This window comes from Apteryx mantelli, chromosome 8 (assembly GCF_036417845.1).
Source record: "Apteryx mantelli isolate bAptMan1 chromosome 8, bAptMan1.hap1, whole genome shotgun sequence".
Classification (NCBI taxonomy): domain Eukaryota; kingdom Metazoa; phylum Chordata; class Aves; order Apterygiformes; family Apterygidae; genus Apteryx; species Apteryx mantelli.
The window spans coordinates 9,643,263-9,662,564 of NC_089985.1; the positions used below are offsets into that span (position 1 = coordinate 9,643,263).

General features: G+C 40.5%; 2 protein-coding genes across 6 annotated transcripts in view; both read left to right on the top strand.

Moving 5' to 3' along the window:
* Nucleotides 1-19,302, top strand: part of RABGAP1L (RAB GTPase activating protein 1 like) — a 273,751-nt gene that overhangs the window by 112,110 nt on the left and 142,339 nt on the right. The window lies entirely within an intron of this gene.
* Nucleotides 1,295-4,061, top strand: GPR52 (G protein-coupled receptor 52). The gene has a single exon (XM_013956310.2). The coding sequence runs from the start codon at nucleotides 1,295-1,297 to the stop codon at nucleotides 2,378-2,380; it is 1,086 nt and encodes a 361-aa protein (XP_013811764.2). The 3' UTR covers nucleotides 2,381-4,061.

Consider the following 19,302-nt stretch of genomic DNA (forward strand, 5'->3'; position numbering starts at 1 on the left):
TTTAAACAATCATTTATTATGCTGATCGTCTGGTAAAACCAGAAAGCCCCCAACTCGCTGGAAGACGGAGCCGAACACCGGAATATCGGCGTAGTAAACAATGGCAGCTTTGCTAGGCAAACCAGCATGTCATTAGCTTCGCAGCAGAATGCGGATGGAAGTTTCTGCCCCCCTTGTCTGGGGGGCTGTGAAATGATTGAGGTGTTGCTACAGAGGTGAGCAATATCGTGGATATACCTATGAACTTCGGTGTACTCATCTGCTGTAGCAGATCTGGCATAGTTTCCAAAGATAATTATTTTAAATTACCATTGCTGAAAATTTAAATTCAAGAGGATTTGTTTTGTCTCTGGGGACCTTGAATTATGCTTCTGGCATTAATAATTGTAATGGACTATAACTGTTGAAAGGAATTGTGAATATTGACATAAATCTCCAAATTTTATTCTTAAGTTATTTTCATTTTTAAATGAATAGATACGATCTTCCTCATTGTATGCGAGATGTATGTTTTCTTTCCTGGGAGTCAGAGGACAAATCTGCCTTCTCCCCCACCTGTCTCCCTCCAAATAAAATTCATTATTCATACCCAAACAGTGGTGAGTCTATTGGAATTAACCTTGACAAAAATGTTTTCCTTACCTTTCTAATCAAATAGCACGGATAAGACAGAATATCATCTCCTGACCAGAGCCAGAAAAGACAGCATGATACAATGAACTTTTCCCTTTACTCTCCAGTCGTTCTATGATTTAAATCGAGACGTTAGAAGGATTATCTCCACCAACTGCTGGTGCAGGAAACCCGAGTTGTGCTGAGATTACTCCCTCCCCCCCTCCCTCCCTCCACCTCGCCCCGTTATATTCCAAAGTAACTGACTTTCTCAGGAAAATAGACAGTCACAGATTTCCCCCTTCCTTCCCTGGGAAATGAATGTGTCTCTTCAGTATTTATTTCCGTGTCTCACAGTACCTGTTTGTTTTAGAAGTGCCTTGTGTTTACTAAAGATTGGTCGAGAGCACTGGAGAAGCTGATCAGTGGCCTTTCTCTTTCTGGCTTTTTTTTTTTTCTTTCTTTTTCTTTCTTTCTTTCTTTCCTTAAAGCTAAGGTGTGCCAGAGTGATGCACTGATGCTGAGGAGGCATCAACAGCTATGGGACTGTAACCCTGTCAAATGTAAGCACTGGCAGTGTCTACAAAGAGAGATCGTGAGACGCTGAAGCAGAGTTTAGCTGCTGTTAAGCAGGTCATCTGCTCCCTAAAGCTCAGATTGCAGTGTTCCCTAATCATAAAACATGAACCAGTCCAGATGGATTGAATGGAGGACTCTGAATGTGAGCAGTAGTATTATGAACATATCTGAGCATCTCTCCTGCCCTCTTGGATTTGGTCACTACAATGCAGTTGACATCTGTATCCTTGAGACAGTTGTTATTGTCTTGCTAACGTTTTTAATTATTGCGGGTAACTTAACTGTTATATTTGTTTTCCACTGTGCTCCACTTCTGCATCATTATACCACCAGCTATTTTATTCAGACCATGGCCTATGCTGATCTTTTTGTTGGAGTTAGCTGCTTGGTTCCTACTTTGTCACTGCTTCACTATTCGACAGGTGTCCACGAGTCCTTGACATGTCAAGTTTTTGGATATATCATCTCTGTGCTCAAAAGCGTATCTATGGCATGTCTTGCTTGCATCAGTGTGGATCGCTATCTCGCTATAACAAAGCCTCTCTCCTATAATCAACTGGTCACACCTTGTCGCTTGAGACTCTGCATCATTTTGATCTGGATATACTCTTGTCTGATCTTCTTGCCTTCCTTTTTTGGTTGGGGAAAACCTGGTTACCACGGAGATATTTTCGAATGGTGTGCTACCTCCTGGCTAACTAACGCCTATTTCACTGGCTTTATTGTGTGCTTACTCTATGCTCCTGCTGCCTTTGTCATCTGCTTCACCTATTTCCACATCTTTAAAATTTGCCGGCAGCACACCAAAGAGATAAATGATCGGAGAGCTCGATTTCCTAGCCACGAAGTGGATGCTGCTGGGGAGACTGGGCACAGCCCTGACCGCCGCTATGCCATGGTTTTGTTTCGGATAACCAGTGTGTTCTACGTGCTGTGGCTCCCTTATATCATATACTTCCTGCTGGAGAGCTCTAGGGTGTTGGAAAACCCAGCACTTTCCTTCTTGACAACATGGCTTGCTATAAGCAATAGTTTCTGCAACTGTGTGATATATAGCCTCTCCAACAGTGTTTTCAGGCTGGGACTCCGGAGACTGTCAGAGACAATATGTTCATCTTGTATGTGTTTAAAAGACAGGGATGTACGGGACCCGAAACCGAGAAAACGGGCTAATTCCTGCTCTATTTAAAGAGAACTGGCGCATGTAATCAATCATGGAGTTTTGATAGTATTTGATATATCTGGAAACTTGCCAGAACAGAAATATTTACTTGAATAGTTTGCTATGATCTTAGAGATGATTTTAAAAGGGATTTCAGAAAAGGAAAAGGCAGCTATAAGAGGGGTCACTGAACTTAAATATAGCTCTTGTGAAATTGCGAGGAGACAAATTCGGCAGAGAAGATGAAGAAAGTCAGAACTCAAATCTTCCAAAGGGCGTGAAATAACTAGCACATCAAAGGAGGTTCCCCGTAAAATCAGTTAGTTAGTTACTACCTTATATTTTCCCCCTTGTAGAAAGGTTGTCTTATTATCTTTGTGTCAGAATATACTGTAGCCTTCTGAACTTAAATATATTTAAGAGGAAACAATCAACAACACAGTAAGTGGCTATCCATAAATTATATTCCTGAGGACTTACAGTAGATGTTGCAGATTATTAATCAGCTCTCTCTCTGCTCACATCTTGTACAATTTTCAGTTGTACAAATAATCCGCAATGCATAAAACGTGCACCGGGCATGATGCTTCTGGATAAAATTGCACATTTTGATACTATTTTCACAGAACCGCTCCCTCTCATTTCCATTTTTCCCATACTGTACGTCCCTCGGTTCCATTATGCAGAAGTGGCTTAGTTTGAGGGTGCTACAAGGCCAACTGAGTCTCAAATCACGCTTCCTGCAGAAAGAAATAGCCCTTCCTGACTAGCTGAGTAAGCACAGTCGCCCATGTTCAATGACTTCTTCAATCTTTCATTCCCTTGATCCTGTTAAATTAGCACACAGTATTGATGTAGTGTCCTTTAGGGTGTACTAAAGCTTTTCCTTTATCGGCTACACAGATAATCCTAACGCAAATATGATAATGGCACACAGCAGTGTGCATCACTGCTTAGAAAATTAAAAATAAATAAGAAAACCTTTTCTTTGGGAGGTCTAAATAGCTTACTGTTGTAGCTGCCAGTCCTTTGTGTGAACCTAGCTTGCACATACTGTATTTTTATTTATTTTTATTTTTAAGAGAAAATGTAACTTGTGGTCTGTGCCTAATGTTTTCATAGCACATGAAATAGGTCAGTGCTACAGGATAAAAAAATATATACTTGCTTTAAGAGAAATACTTTCTGTGCAGTTGTTGAATAGATATTTGTTAGACAAGTGTTCTTGGAGGAGGTAAGCAAGACAGTTTAGTATTAAATACAGGCAAAAAGCTTCAGTATTTCCTTTTGTAATGAACTGACTTTCAGGTCCACTGATTAAATATTTTTGTTTTGCAAGGGTGCGTATTAGGTTTGTGTGATAAATTGCCAGGGGTTCAGATGCATGCCAATAAATGAAATATTTAAATTATTATTTTTGAACCAAATGTGATTTTCTTAGATGGTTATTGGCTTTTAAGAAAGGCCCAATTATTGATCATTGGTGCCTTTTAACACTGCACTATTATTCCTTTTCTTACCAAAATGCGTGTGTAAAGATTGTGCCTATTACTTTTTGTAAAGGAAGCTGACCACATCTGCGCACTTGTGGTTTGAGTCTCGATCTCCCTGGGGTATGTGCTCTTTGTTCTGCTGAGGTGGTTCTGAACCCCTGTACGTTTTTAAAGCTGTAAGAAAGCTGAAACAATGGAATAAAGTAGTATTATGTATATCAAAACCAGCCTTGGCTTTAGTTCCCTGATGTTATGCTCCGTTCTCTGGGGAAGCTCTTTTGGGTTAGAACTTAAGGATGAACTCTCTAAAATCCCAAACTCAAAGCTGCTTACTTGCCGTCTTTCGTGACTTGTGCCGGTTTCTAACATTGTGCGATCTTTAAAGCAGGTTGAAATACGACTTGAAACGTTCCTCCAGCCAAGCTGAACTGTTGCTGACAGTTATCCCTGACAGGTATTACCAAAACTGAGTGTTATTCTCTGCACGTACCTCGTCCTGCTTCGCATCTCCGGGAAGGTGTCTGTTGCCTTCTTCTGAAAAGTTACTGTTCATTTCAGAAGGCTCTCGAGGGCTCCATGCCCAGCTCCTCTTACAGAGAGACTCGGACCTCGTTTAGCCCTGTCGTTACATTTAGTTTCCTGTTTAGGAGGTCTTCAGCGCGCGAGAATTAGTCAAGGAGCAATGAAATATCTAATTTCTCACAACTCACTGGGCTGGTTTCACACCAGTGAGGTAGCTCTGTACCTACACTGGTTTCATACCACTGAACTAGCTCTGTACCTACGCTCTGCGCTCGGACTCTTCCCTGCTTCTGGCGACATTCCTGGTGACAAGTTTCTATGCGACCTCCTGACATTCAAGTGAAGTTCTAGAAAATACCCGTGGTTTTACAAGCCTTTTATTAAAAACAAGGAACCCAACCTGAAGGTAGTAGATCTATTACTAGCGTGGTACTGTGACTACAAATATATCCAAGCACACAAGCTAGCTCATTTGTATTCGTAGTGCCTTAGTTGAAGCCTGCTTGTATAACCTCAGCAAACGGAGTTGATGTACCGCGACTTGAAGCTTTGCTGCCTGCAAACGGGAGCTCGGAAAGGGAGCTTCACATTGAAGAGGCTGCAGCAGAAGGTACGCGTGGCAGCCCACCTGCTCGCTGCCCTCGGGGCCAGCATTAGCAGCACTCTTCTCTGCCATCGTGCTGAGCTTGTGGAGCTGTCAGATGGGACTGAAGAGTTCCTTTTCCCTCAGGCTGTAGCTGGATGGAGAGACTAGAGTAGAAATCCACTACCCTGCAAACAAATGATAGCTTCCCTTTACTACTGCCCTTTTTCTTTTTTCTTCTTCTTTTCCCTGCAAACTCTTCATGTAAGAACTTTTCTTTTTTCCTTTGGCCATACGTGTGGTAGCTTACGTGAATGTAAGAATGCTAATTTGCTTATCTGGACCCTCAATTGCCATTGCTGGAAAATCACACTGTTCTCTGTAAGTCTGAGTCTCCTGGAATCCGTCCAATTAAACATCCCCACCACCGTTAAATGCTGCCTTTCTTATTGCTCTTTTCAAGGACAGAATTTGACCTATAATAGTAGCCAGTCACGTGAATGTTTAATAAGTGGGTTTCATTTTTCAAAGTATTTTCTAGAAACATTATGTTATATTTTGTTCAAGGAAGGTTTGTTATTGTTTTATTAATGCTGTCTGAAGGTTCCAGCTGGTGCTACAGAAAACTGCAGGGCTGGACACTTTGATGGATAAAGAAATTTCTGTCACCCAGTTCATCACTTAGGATTTTCATTCTGTCATTTATATAGTCTCATGACCTTGTATGAAAATCAGGGTAAGGAATGAGACTTTTAAAGCTTGCGTCTCTTGCCCAAAAATATTGTAAGAGTAATACCTTGCTTTCATGTACCTAAAGGCTTTATGTATTGTAAAGTACCTAGTAAATAGGAGACCTGCCACTAACCAAAGAAACGGACATGCGCAACTCATTCCGCAAGCCAGAGCTGATAATTACTTGTAATAATCAAGTCTCTCAATGTACTGATACTTTGAGGGAGTCACTAGAAACTCCTGGTTCTTTAAAACAATATCCAGTCATGTGAAAAATCAGCTTTTTATAGGTAAAATGTTGAATAAAAAGGTTAAATTGAAGAGGTATGCCTCATAGATAAGCAAAGCAAGTATGTAGAAGGCTCCTTGGTGCAGGTAGGTTGTTGTGCCATTATATTTCTCTTGAAAACTTGTGTAACAGAGGTTATGTAAAGATCGATCCTATAAATGTTTTGAAACCTCATGTCTTCAACCTAAGGAAAAGGCAAAAAAAAGTTTATGTAGTGGCAGCTAAACTGCTACCAGAAAAGTAGTTTTTTCCTTATCAAAATGTGCTTCCTTAATTTCTGGAATTGCTAGGTTGAATTTCTCTTTATTATTCTGTAAAGGGAAAGAAAACTAGTAATGAAAAGCGCAGTGCTGTATTTTAAATGTTTACCTATTGGTTGTCTAATAGTAAGATTTTTTTCATTTTTGCTTACAAAGCCATTTTGTAATTGTATTTGGAGAAGCATGAGGTATCATGCTAAGTTGGTTTTTGTGCAAAATCTTTGTGCTTCCTCTAGTGAAAAGTTTGGAGTAGTTTGCTCTGTTGAGGTTACCTTTCATAGATACAGTTTGTGAAGATCTTTTATACATAGCATTTATATTGTTTTCACAAATATTTTTAATTCATTCATGTTTGCCAACTGAATATCTGTAATCACATTTAGATTTCACACTCAGAAAAACAAATTTTATATATATATATATATATTTGTAAAGTAGCTTACCAGTCACTATCAGAAATTGGCTATTGAGAAGAGCATGTCAGTGTAACGATTAGCTATGTCGTTAGCTTGTTATCTAGCCTATGACAAATGAGTTGAAATAGAAGCAGAAGTTGTTGCAACAGTATATCGAGCTGATGGGACGTGCACCAGCTTTTATACTGCCGCACAGTTGTTTCTCAACATGAAATTATTTTATCTTTCCACATTAGGGTTTGCAGCCAAGCAAATAAATACATGGATCTTTTTAATGCGGCTGTTTGAACGGTGAGGACGCTGTGTCTCTGCATCGGAGCCTGGCTCGCTGGGGGCTTGGCCCTCCGGGGAGTCTCAGAGCTGAGGTGCAGCGTGCCCGGCACCGCGGCGGTCCTGGACGGAGCTCGCTCGCCGAGGGAGAGCGCCAGGGCTTCCCCGGCCACCACGGCCGGCCGGCCGCGGGGGCACAGCGTCAGCGAAGGTGGCCGTGGCCTCCCCACCGGCCTCCAGGAGCAGCTGGTTTTCACATCTTTCTGTTTCGCTGTCACTGCCACCTAAAGGAGAAGTTTAAGCCTTTGCCTTTACTCACCCCTTTACCCCTCTCCTTTTCCATAGGCTGTTTTATGGGAGGAGTGGTGCATCATTTTCCTAATGAGCTGAATTACGGTTATTTTGCCTTTTTTTTTTTCTTTTTCATAAAATACTTTTATGTATATTGTTTGAATGGCAAAACAGACCTGACTTTGTTAACTAGCTGCTGGTTAACTTTTAGGGCTTTTCGGAAAAGGAAGCATCACCGAGGTTGTTTTCTTGTCACTTACAGTATTTTCCTGCAACTTAAAGATAGTATTCTTCAAAGACTACATGGTTTTTGTCCGTACCAAATATGGCGTTTAAGTAAAATCAGGTTTTTTATATTTGAAATATATGTATTTAAATTTTTTTTTTTTACTATATACTGAATTATACATAAATCTTTGCAGTCATTAAGCTTTTTAAATTGTGAACAAAAGACTATGTCATTCCTACAGATTAGTGGGGTGAAAACAATTTGTGAGGCTTTTTAAAATAACTTCCTACTCAGATTTTTCCAGTCAATCTTAAATGACATAGTTCCTTTCTTCCATCTGATATTAGGAAAATCCTTCCAGAAATACGACCTGAGCTGCATGCGTTTCAGGTGCTCCAGGAGCAGTTTCTGAATGGAGGAAAAGCTGTAAATGGCTCTGTTCTGACATACCTGTAGGAAAATAGTAGCAAAAACTAATCTCCCTTTAACATCCTTAATTTCTGTGGATTTTTCCTTTATCAAAGTACTGTGAAGGATAGGGTGAATATAAGGAAACGCTAGTGCTTTCAGCCATGTTGACAGGAGGCTAGGAAAAGCAATTTCAGGCCGTAAAAATGCCTGAAGATCTTTGGGATTTTATCACAGTCTTATGCCAACTGCTACCAGACTTAACCCTCTTGAGAAGAACGTGACGGAAATGCTGAAGCCTCTTCTATTTACTCTTAATCACCAGGTGACTTGATTTGAACCAAAAAAGGTGATTCTGCTCACAGGTAACTTTTATAAGTGCAATGATTACCAGGGAAAAAGGTTTTATTTTTTGTATGCAGCATTCGTGCCACCTTAAAGCTTGTGATCTAAGTTTACCACCAGCGGCACTAGAAAAAGTGGCCAAAGGTGAAATTTGAGAAGAGGAAGCCCAGGCCCGTCGGCGTTAGTCACGCGAGGGCACCTCTGCATCTTGCTCACGGTATTGCTCTTTGTTTCTTTGTTTTTTTAAAACAAAATATGTATGCTTATTGACTTTCTTCTTCTATATGTTATTGAAATAACCACAAATTCTTTTCCTCATGGAAGTAGTCAATTTTAGGAGGGATTAAAGTGAAAAATAGGATAGTGGGAAAGTATAATGGTGTGTTCCCTGGGGGAAAACACAGTATGTTAGTTGCAGAGCCTGTAAGTATTTTGAATTTCATACACTTTAGGTGGGAAGATCTTCAAGTATTTGTACCCAGTGGAGGTTTCTAGTATGTGTATGATCTCTCATACACATACTCTTTATGTGTGTGCATGTATTATTTAGAAGTTCTCCTTGTCTGATATCAAGATTTAGAATTGTAAATGGACAAATGATATTTTCAGTGATCAGGAAAAGCTGTTCAGACCCATGAAAGACATCCGCTGTATCCACAGGGTTTTCAGTGTTTGTTAACTGATTATAACGCTCAGATTCTCGTTTGCTGCTTTATTGTGGGAGAACAAGTATAGGAACTGTGTATCGAGGGAAAAGAGCTGGCAGCTCCTCAGGTGAACTGCTCCGAGTGGCTTGCCTGCAGTCCTCGCCGCAAATGCACGCGGTCACGTTGTGTCTTTGGGTGGACATACCCCAAGACAGGGTGACTCGTTCTTTTCCTGAAGCAGGTTATGGAGTGAATACCGTTACGTTGCTGTGTCTCTGTGTTCACATCCTTGTTAAAATGATGCGTTTGTCAAATACAGACGGTGCCGTTTTGGACTGCATATAGTTTGCTATTTCTGACTGAAATTCCTGCAGATCTTTTCTGTACGGCATGCCATTGCAAGCCTAGTGCAAGCCCCTTTCCTGGTGGGGAGGGCTGTACAACCGGCAGTGCCCTGACGTGCCTGAGGCATGTGGGCTTGCTTTTGATATTTTTACTATGTGACGTTAATCTTCTGCAGAAGGAATGGCAAAGACAGCTGAAGGCAGCAATGTCTTAAACTGCTTCAGCCAGGTTTTTGCAGAGCTTGTTGATTAGGGGTTTTAATGGCAAGGAAATTCCTAGTGATTTCAAAAAGGAGACCTGTACACTGGGAGTAATGACTTGTTATTAGGTCAAGAACAGATTAATCCCTTTCTCATCCATGTCCTCAGTAGATGAACAGGATCTTCAGAAGAAAATCGTACTATAATCAGATTGATTTGGGCACTCCAGTTTTTATGATGAGTTTTAATGCAACTGGACATACTTAAGGGTTGAGAACAGTCATATAATGGCAAGGTTTCAGTGGTGGTTTTTTCTTCATTTCAAGGGCTTTGGGGACCGCTTTGCGGCTAGAGTCAGATAAGCACTAAGTGTGTACTAAAACAACCAAAGCAGCAAACACAGGCTATAAATGAAAGCCCCTTATCCAAACCTACTTTCCCTGTAGTGTTGGCTACTTAACATTGCCCAGGTAATTACCCATGTTGGCTCATGAAGATGGCATAAAACGTCATGAAATCTGATAAATATAAACCTGGTTACATGCTATCATAATTAAATTATTCTTTACATTTTTAATTTTAGTTGCAAATGACCTTTTTTCAATTCAGGCAAGGTTCTTTGGGAGACCATATTCTTCTGTGGTTTAGTATCTTGGGAACTTGCAACCAATTAATTGTTTTCCTTTGCTGCTTGGACATTTCTAGCTGTGCTTTACTTGATCTCTGGTAGTTTTGTTTTGGTTGAGGGGTGTGTGTGTGTGTGTGTGTGTGTTTTTTTCCTTTTTTAAACTAATCTCCATTCTGCAGATGTTTAAATGTGTTCTTTACTTGACTCATGTAAAAGCCTTTATGAGACTATTAGGAAGGGCATGCCCTTCAAGGGAAATACATCTATTCTTAAATCTACTTAGGCTACGTTCCACTGTGTTTAAAAGAAATTGCTTGTTGGTGTACCTTGTTTAGTAGATTTTGGGTGTCCTGGCCTCCTCAAGGTTGCAAAAATGGTTTCTGCAGATGTTTGTCATCTGAGCATATTAAATAGGAAAAAAACACAAACCTCTTCTATTGGGCTAAAATATTATTTATTACTGATTTTATCTGTAAATGTTACTAACTAAAGCAACTCTTTGTCGGTCATGAATCAGCATTTTGGTTGCGATTTATGGAGGTACTTTATGTTGCTATAGCTATTCTCAGTATTTCCACTGACTTTAATGAAAGTGCAGGACGGTCACTGCTTAAGTGCAGCTGAAAGTTTTCTCCATTTTATCCCTATACATTTGCAACTCCTTTCTGCTGGTTTACCCGGCTTGGGAAGCTTTTGAGAGCAAAAATATGTCTGTGACAGTTGGTGGCTGTGATACAATTGTGCTTTGGTCATCTTATATTAGGAATTTCACTTCATTAATAATGCCTGTATTTTACCTATTGCCAAAATAAAAACGGTGGCAAAGTATTCTTGTAATAATGGTATTCTGTTTGTAGTAAAAAACAAAAACAAAAAGCAGAAAGTTTCTACTTTGGTAAAAAGAGGTTTGAAATGTGATGCAGGTGAGGAATACCTGTTTGATACTTTAGTTTGGGAAAGGTTCCAAGTTCAGATGGTAGATGAAATTCAAGGAACAAATGTAAATATTGGTCCTGAAGAAAAGCAGCCCTTACTTTACATGTTCATTAATGGAATGAGTTTTATCTGTTCCTTGTCAGGAAGATTTTTTTTTTCCAATTTAAAATGTTCACTTAATATGCAGTCACTGACCAAAGAAAGCATTGAGATACTAGTAATTATAAAAATAATAAAGAGAAGTATTAGAAAGCATCACCCCCATCACCATGGTGTGTCTGGATCTTGAATATTGTGTGTAATTCTGGTCCATGGTAGTACAAGTAAAAAGAGTTGTGAGGACTGGCAAAGGTCTTCAAGATAAGGAGCTCTTCTTCTCTGAAGACAAATTAAAGTGACTGAGATTTTTCAGCCTAGAAAAGGATAAGGTATGGGGGAGTATGAGAGCTCTGCAGAGTCGTGAATGTCACGGGGAAGAGCAGCTGGCCAGAGTTGCTCATTGTCTCTCTTCCAGTGTAAAAAGTTTAAATTGAGGTTGCAGTCTGAAAACAAACAAAACTACCTTTCTACACCACGCATAGTCACATTGTGGAACTCACTGGCAGAAGACACTGTGGATGCCAAAAGCTGGCACGGGTTAAAAAGTGATTCAGAGAAATGCAAGGAGGAATAACGTTTAATGTGCTGTCATCGCACGTCTGGCTTGGGAGCCCATATGCTGCGAATCACCGGCGGCTGGGAGACTCGAATGGGGGAATTGTCACTCTCTGTTTGTCCTATTCTTACACTCTTCCTTAGACATCTGTTACTAGCTACTGCTGCAGACGGTGCTAAAGCTAGAGCGACTATGGGTGGACCTAAAATGTCTGCTCTTATCTTCCTGCTGCTGCCTTGCTACGTGCTTACTACTCTCCCAGTACTAACCTTGGATACTTATTTTCGTATTCTGTCTGTCAGGAAAAGAATGCACAAACAACTGTTTTTTTATGAATAAAATGGAGTGAAAAATAAACATCCGCGACCGTACATCTTTGTGTGTACGCGTGTGGCCGGTGGCCGGGAGAACAGAAGTGTCAGTGTGCGCAGACATCCCCATCTTTTCTGGCTACCGAAGCAAAAAGCCAGCTGGACGGGCACAGCCACAGCAGGGCTCTAGGGGACTGTGTTGCGAGTTTTCATACCAAGTATTAGGGGAAAAACTTTACTTTTTTTTTTTTGAATAATTATAATAGTTAAGAGCAGTTTTTTTAAGGGCTTCTTAACCCCATCTAAGTAACATGAAAGCTTTTTTCTGCCTGCAAAACGAGAGTGCAAAAGGAGGGTTGCCTGTGCGTGGCTATGTTGCATTTTCCTTCAAAGTGCCAGCTGGTTTAGCAAAGGTCCAACGTGTCAGCTCCACTTCATCGTGGTGTTAGAAAACTCGTTGTGTCCAGCTGCTACGATAAATGACGTGGAGGTCACTAACAATGCAGTGTTGTTCCACTGGTGATCAGCAGCGTGTCATTTATATCCTGAAATCTGGCCATTCAGAAATGAAAGCAGAATTCAAACTAGGCCTGGGGTAGATGTACCCATGGAGCCGGACGCAGTGGATAGTTTGCTCTGCCTGTCGGCTTATCTCCATGACTGTATGTCCTGGCCGGAGGTTGGAGGAGAGAACGGTTTCCTCCTCCTCCTTTCGTTTTGCAGTTAGATCAGTTAACATGGGCTTGCCCCAAATAACATCGCATTTTCTTTTAAAAGCGGTACTAGTAGTGCTGTCCTGTGAATAAGATGTAATATTTAGGAGGCATTCAAGGATGTATTTGGTCCTTTCATCCCTAAGTGCTTTGTATAAACTCTAGTGCCTTGTCTTTAACTGGCTAAGTCATAAAGTTGATTCTCTGTGCTCAATTTTGATTTCCGGTGTTGCGGTTCAGCACTACTGGACCTGCAGGCTAGCTTGAGTTTTCCTCTTGTTTATTAACTCAGGAGGCCGAAAGAATGGGAAAAATGTTAGACAGAATTGTAGCTTGCAGTGTCAGTGTTTAAATTATTTCATGACTGAAGATGTCTTGTTCATGTTCTCGTAGAAGGATGTAAGTGAGCATGCAGCAACCAGCAAGACCCTGGGAGTTTTTATTTTCCTTCCTTACAAATTAATTTTGGGACCAAAGAGTATGTGCTTTCTATTTGGAAAAGAATGTTCTTATGCAACAGATTTTGAAATTTCAGGGGTATATTTGGTTCATATTGTTCTATTCTATTGTCTTTCTGGAAACATTAGTCATGTTACTGGTAATTTAAAATACTGAAGGTTGGAGGCATAGCCACCAACAAACGTTTCATACCTCCTAGCACTGTTTACATTGATATACACAGAGAAATTTCAGTTTAAGAGTCAGGAAGCTGCAATATTTTCATCAAAAAGCATTTTTGCAGCTTTTTAAGTGTGATAGCTTATTATTTTTAATTATATATTATATCCATATATATACCCCTTCATCCCTTCTGCAACCAGAATTCCTATTGACTTCAGGGAAATCTTGGAATTTTAAGGAACTTTGGCTCAGTTTTCTATATTCGGTCTATCAAGGATACGGAAAGCCACAGGTCTTCTGATTTTTAGGCAGGTGCAGCACATTACTCATGCCTAGTTCCATTGCAGTAGAAGAGAAAGCATTAGAAGCATTGCTAATAAGGATATAATTGCCACAAGAAAAAAGTGTGCATCTGTGTGTTTGTGTGCTCGACTGAAGACAATATGTTAACATATGTTCAAAAAATCATGTTCCTCATCTCTGTTAATAAAAGCTGCTAAAATGCATGGAACATCAAAGAAAAAAAGGAGAGTATGTGTTAGCTCCAGTTTGCTACGTTGCATTTCATCTTTTCAAAGCATTTTCAAAGTAAGTAGATTGACCAGAAGGATTTAAAGACAATAGTAATTTTTCCATTTAAGAAATTGTAAGACTATTAGGCTATATTATTTTACAAGATTATTAGAGACTTTAAATACAGATTGTTATGGTAAACACAAGACAATTTAAAAGGCATAACTCTAGAACATTGTGTCTGAATTCCAGCAAGCTTGGCTCAACTTGCAGTTGCAGCCTCGCTTTGCGACCCCCCCTGCTCCTCTACAAAAACTGCCTCGCGTTGCAGTTTAACAGGGTAGTGAGCATTTTCCCTTGAAGTGAAATACGGCCGCATGAAAATATAAGGCTTGGGATATCCTGTAACAAATGTATTCCGGCAAGATTAAACCTAGTTTTTCTTTACTGTCAGCTGATGCAGTCCAGTTTGCCCGACAATATTTGAACATTTGAAGTTGGAGTTGAAAGCTCAAGGAAACGTGAAATATTTTTTATGGGAAGCACACTGTTCTATGTACGTGAGACCAGAATGTTCAAAACATGCAAGTTGTTGCTTAACTATGTGCTGCTGTGGAGGCTTTTTGGTAGCTGGTTGCCGAGCTTCCTTGGGCCCTGCGGAAGGAGGCCTTCTGGCATCCTCCGAGGATCTTCTGCAGAACAAAAGATTATGTTGGTCACGCTTCCGTTTCCTATTCATGCCTTATTTATTGTTGACAACAAAATAATCCCATGCATACGAATCAAGCTCTGGTTGTGTGTCATGCTGTTAGAACTGGGCAAAATGTTTATCTCGGTTCTGAGGGAAATTTCCTATGAGTTCGGTCTCTTCCCTTCTTTCTGGTTCTTTGCAGCAGCATCTCTAGCTATATGTGAGTGGGCCTGCTTTCCCTTTAATCACTTTCCATCAAAATTAGGGCAATATTAGCATACATTAAGTGGTTACATTTATGTTCCGTTGTTCTTGGAGTTTCCTGCATTCACAGCTCCATTTAGAATGTGAATTTAATATTTTGGGACAATGCGAGCAGTGTTTTTCAATTGCTAGAGCCTGTCTACTTGTGCGTTTGCATCCAGCTTGCTAACCGTGAGAAACTCATAGAAGTAGAAGATTGCTAGCAAAATCTCGACTCTGAACCCTACTTAAAAGGCATATTTATAATAATTTTAATATTAATACTAGGAGTTAAAAAAATAATTTGAACATTAAATTTAGATCCATTTTTTTACTTCTCATAATATATTAGTAGTTTGATAATCAGTTTGGTTCTGAGCTCACTTTCAACAGTTACCAGAAAAGATTTTGTTGTTACTGTTTTTGTTTTTTGGTCTCCTAGTTTTAAAGGCTCAGATCTGGATTATGTAGATAGTTACAGGTCGCAAAATGGGCAACCTTCACTTGGCTGTCATTTCATCGCTAATACAGTTATTCAGAGAAGGTGAAGTGACGCGTAGGAGTAGATGCGAGTCCATACTGAAGTCTTTTAGACCTGACGTTCTGCGGTTTGGGTTTTAAAGCTTTCAAATCTAAATTTCATGCAGAGCTCACAAAAGTAACGCTGAAGCCACGGCCTTTTTGGACCCTGCATGCTTACGAGTTAAAAACCCTTGAAGAGCGGTTGAGTATTTGATCCCATACGCTAAATTTCATAGCGTGCAAGACAGAAGCTGCGTGATGTTCCAGACACATTTTAGCGGTCGTATATGTAATTTTAAATAGGCCTCGCTGCTCTCTCTGTGGGCTAGAAGTGGCGTGATGACCCCGTAATTCTGCTGCAACTTTGGTTGTGCGAACGAAGGCTTCTGTGGCGGGTTACGGCTGGGGCTTGTGTGACGGGAGCTGCCGCCCAGGCGAGGCCCGCGGAGCGTGTCCTTCCTCGCCGCGCTTGCCCGCGGAGCCGCCGTCGGGGCCTGCGGCAGGAGCTCCAGATGGGCCTCAGCAGCGAGCCAGCCGCCTTACCGAAACCTTGAAGCAAGCGGAGCAAAGCGCAAGCAAAGGAAGCCGTTCGCCCGCGGGGATGCGCTCAATGACATAGCGGTTCTTGGCTGCGCGCGATGCCACAAAGCCTTCCTTGCCGAAAGTCGGTCGGGGAAGCTTTGGACACGTCTACGTTTTGAGCGTTTTAAGAATGTTTTGGCTGAAATCTTACGCCTTATTTTTGAGTCTGTTTTTTCCTGTGTTATTGTCAAATACTGGCTTCTGGAACAGTGCTCTTTCTGTGCTTGGGGGCAGTTAATTTCTTTCTCCCGGTAGGACTGCATGTGAAAGAACAGAGAAGCTTATACAGCCATCCTTACCTTTCCTAGTTTTAACTTCTAACCTTAGGGTAGTTCCATTTCTAGAAAAAATCATTCTCTTAGATCTGTATATTGGAAGATTACTTAGAAAAGCCAGAACCATTTTCCTTTTAGTTTTTTGAATTTTTTTAAAATTACTTTTTTTTCCTGTTTTTTTTTTAATTAAAAAAAAATCTGTAGATTCAAATTTTATCTATTTTGGTGCCTTTTCAGACTCTTAGCTTGTTCTGTTCATATTCTCTAGACTTTAAGTAACGTTATTTCACTCCTGACTTCAGGTATAAATTACCTATCCGGTAAGTCTGCAAAATGTCACGTGTTCTGGTAGGAGGAAGGTAATCTTAGTGTTCAGATTTGAGCAAGAACTGATCAGACAGGTTCACACTAATTTTCCCCTTTTAGATTGTCATCATTTATCTTTCTCTCTCTCTCTCTCTCTCTCTCTGTCTTTTCTCTCTCTTTTTTTCTCTCCTTTTCTCTCCCCCCCTTCTCTGGTGGATCAGTAACCTCATTCCTCTATTTCTAATGTGCTGTGTCCGTAGCTGATTCGGATCTTTAGTTAAGATCTTTCTTTAAGCTTAAAAGGATTTAATCTGCTCTGAAAAGTCCCAGGAACAAGCCATGGCATTTTGAATGGGAATTCTCCGGACTCCCATTCAGGCACAAATCAGTCAGTGTTGCTTTGTCGCCTGCTCCATTTTTCAGGCCTCGGTATTATAGGGCAGCTATCCGCAGGACATTTAAATTTAAAGGTCATTCTCAAATGGCTTCCAGAGGGGCACTAAATAATCAAGAAAGGCAGGACTTTTTGAGGCAGAAATTACATCAGACGGCTGCGCAAGCTTTTGCAAATAACGATCTTCTTGAAGATATAACAGAGAGGTAGAACAGCCTTTCAAACCTGGGGGTCTAAAGCTGAGTTCCCGAGTACCCGTTTGGGGCTCCTGATCTGACCTGAGGTGATTTTTCAGGGTTGCTGAGAAAGCCCAAATCCCAGTCAAGTCATTCAGCAATCGTGAATTTGTTACTGAAACAAGTAAAGAAACCCCACAGATAAAAGCCTATAAACTTCGGGAGATTTGAAATTTGATCATTTTCTTCCAACTTTTCTTCGATTGTTTGTGTCTTCAGCCAAGCTGGGGATTTGGATATTTCGCATAGCTGCTCTTTATTTGTGATTGCCGAGCTGGCTTCCTGCAGCTGAAGGTTACGCCGCTGCCATAAGCACTCCAGTGAAGTAAACTTCATGGGTGCCTCGGCAGAGTGGCTTCTGTTCCCGTTCCTCATTTTTTCATCCATTTATATTGTTCTCACTGCATCTATTTGGTCAGTCTTCTCTCTTCCAGTTCTCCTTTTCCTTGTAGTTGCGGTCAAATGTTTGCAGTCTTTTCTAACAAACTGTATGTGCTTGGAAAATATTCTCTATTGTATTGTGCTAAGGGCATCCCGAATGGAAGCAGCGTCATGGGAGAAGAGGAGGAAAATTTGTGAGAAGAGGGGACTGAAAGGAACCAGACAGTTTGAATCCTTTTCAAAACCACGTTTAGAAAAGAAAAGTTAAGCAACCTTTCTGAATATGGATTAAAGCTACGGTATTGGGATAAAATACCACTTTTTCTGAGGTTAAATGGGGAACTGGAAGTTTCCAGGGCACAAGCAATTAATACCTAACAGAGAGCAGTTGCAAAAGAGGTAAGCTGTGTTCCTCAAAACAGATATCCAAGATTCAGCATTGCCTTCCAAAAGGAAGCGTCTTAACTGGGGGGGCGTAGGAGCCGCCGGTGAGAGGTTGAACCATACGCCGGAAAATGCAATAAAATGAAGCAAACCGAACGGTGACTTGCTTCGGTCTGCTTTCCCTTCCTTTGGCAAAGGGCCGTTTGCGAATCTGTTGCATGCTTAATGGGTAGCTTGGTCTTGCCACGTTTTAGTGAGATTTAATTTTGAGGTGTGCTGCACTTTTAGCAAGCTAGCTCGACTGTCATACTTCTCTCCAGTTTCCAGGATGTGTGGTAGAATGAGGTCACTTGTACCATTCTTCAGCTAATATAAGAGGCGTTGTTTTTAAATGCTGCTAGGTGGGTGGCAGGTGGATAAGAATAAATCCCATTTCTTCTCTGTTGGAATCAACAGCATTTGTTTTTCTATCTCCTTACATCATTGAGCAGAGGATTTTTTTTAACTCTGTGTTAATGCCAAGAAGCAGACAACCTCCATTCCTTCGCTGTGTTCCTTCCCCTTCCAAGGTTTCTGCAACAAAAGAATTAGATTAGTAGTAAAATGTTTCCTAGCAGTTGCACTCTTACATCTGTATACACTGTCTCCATATGAGCATTGGGTAAGAGTTAAACAGTATTGGAAAAGTTATTGTAACTGCCCTGCGCCCTACCAATTTTTAAAGCTTGTATAACTTTTAAGGGGCGCTGGGCAAAGCAGGGCTGTGCTAGAAACGGTATCGCTTTACTTTTAAAGATCTGGGAAATGTTCCTAGCCTGCAGTGAGCTGAAACTGAGGCCTTATTGAGGGTTTTTACAGGGAAGCTCTAAGTCCAGTTGTGAGGATAATTTCCAGCTCAGGACTGTTTCCGGAGCTTGGGAATTTCCTGATTCAAGTGTGATCAGAAAACTCTAGTTTTGCTGAGGCTGCATTTTCTAGAAAACAAAACCAAAAACCCTCAAGTATACTCTACAAAGAGAACAGTAAGAAAAACCTTATACTGGCATTGATAAATTTCTTTGGCACAAAATATTTAAAGAGTCAGAAGTGACTATTTTAGGAAAGTTTATCCTGGGAAGTCAGCACACTCCAGAATGTGCCTCTGCGATTTTTGTATAATCTTTTTAAAAAAAATTTAGAAATTACTTCTATTACAGCCACTATTTGTTATCGTTATGTAATAAATATTGCACAGGGAGAAATTAATGACTTTTTAAATACAAACCTTTTCACACATCTCCTGCTTCCAAGTAAAGTTAGTCATTCATGCTTACAGTAGTCCTAGGTGGACAAGAAGATATGATTAATACTCAAGCCATGTTAAAATAAATTGTTAAAATTCTAATGAAAGTAAGAGTCTAGGTTGTTAGTGCAGCAAACCCCGTGTATAGGAAATAATGGTTCTCCACTATATTTGGTTTTCTAAAACCTGTATAAAATAGCAGGGTAATTCTAATACTTACAGCTAGTATATGGAGTCTTAAATCAC

What these genes read in the sequence shown, in the direction of transcription:
- GPR52 (XM_013956310.2), top strand. Translation starts at nt 1,295, where the DNA reads ATGAACCAGTCCAGATGGATTGAATGGAGGACTCTGAATGTGAGCAGT.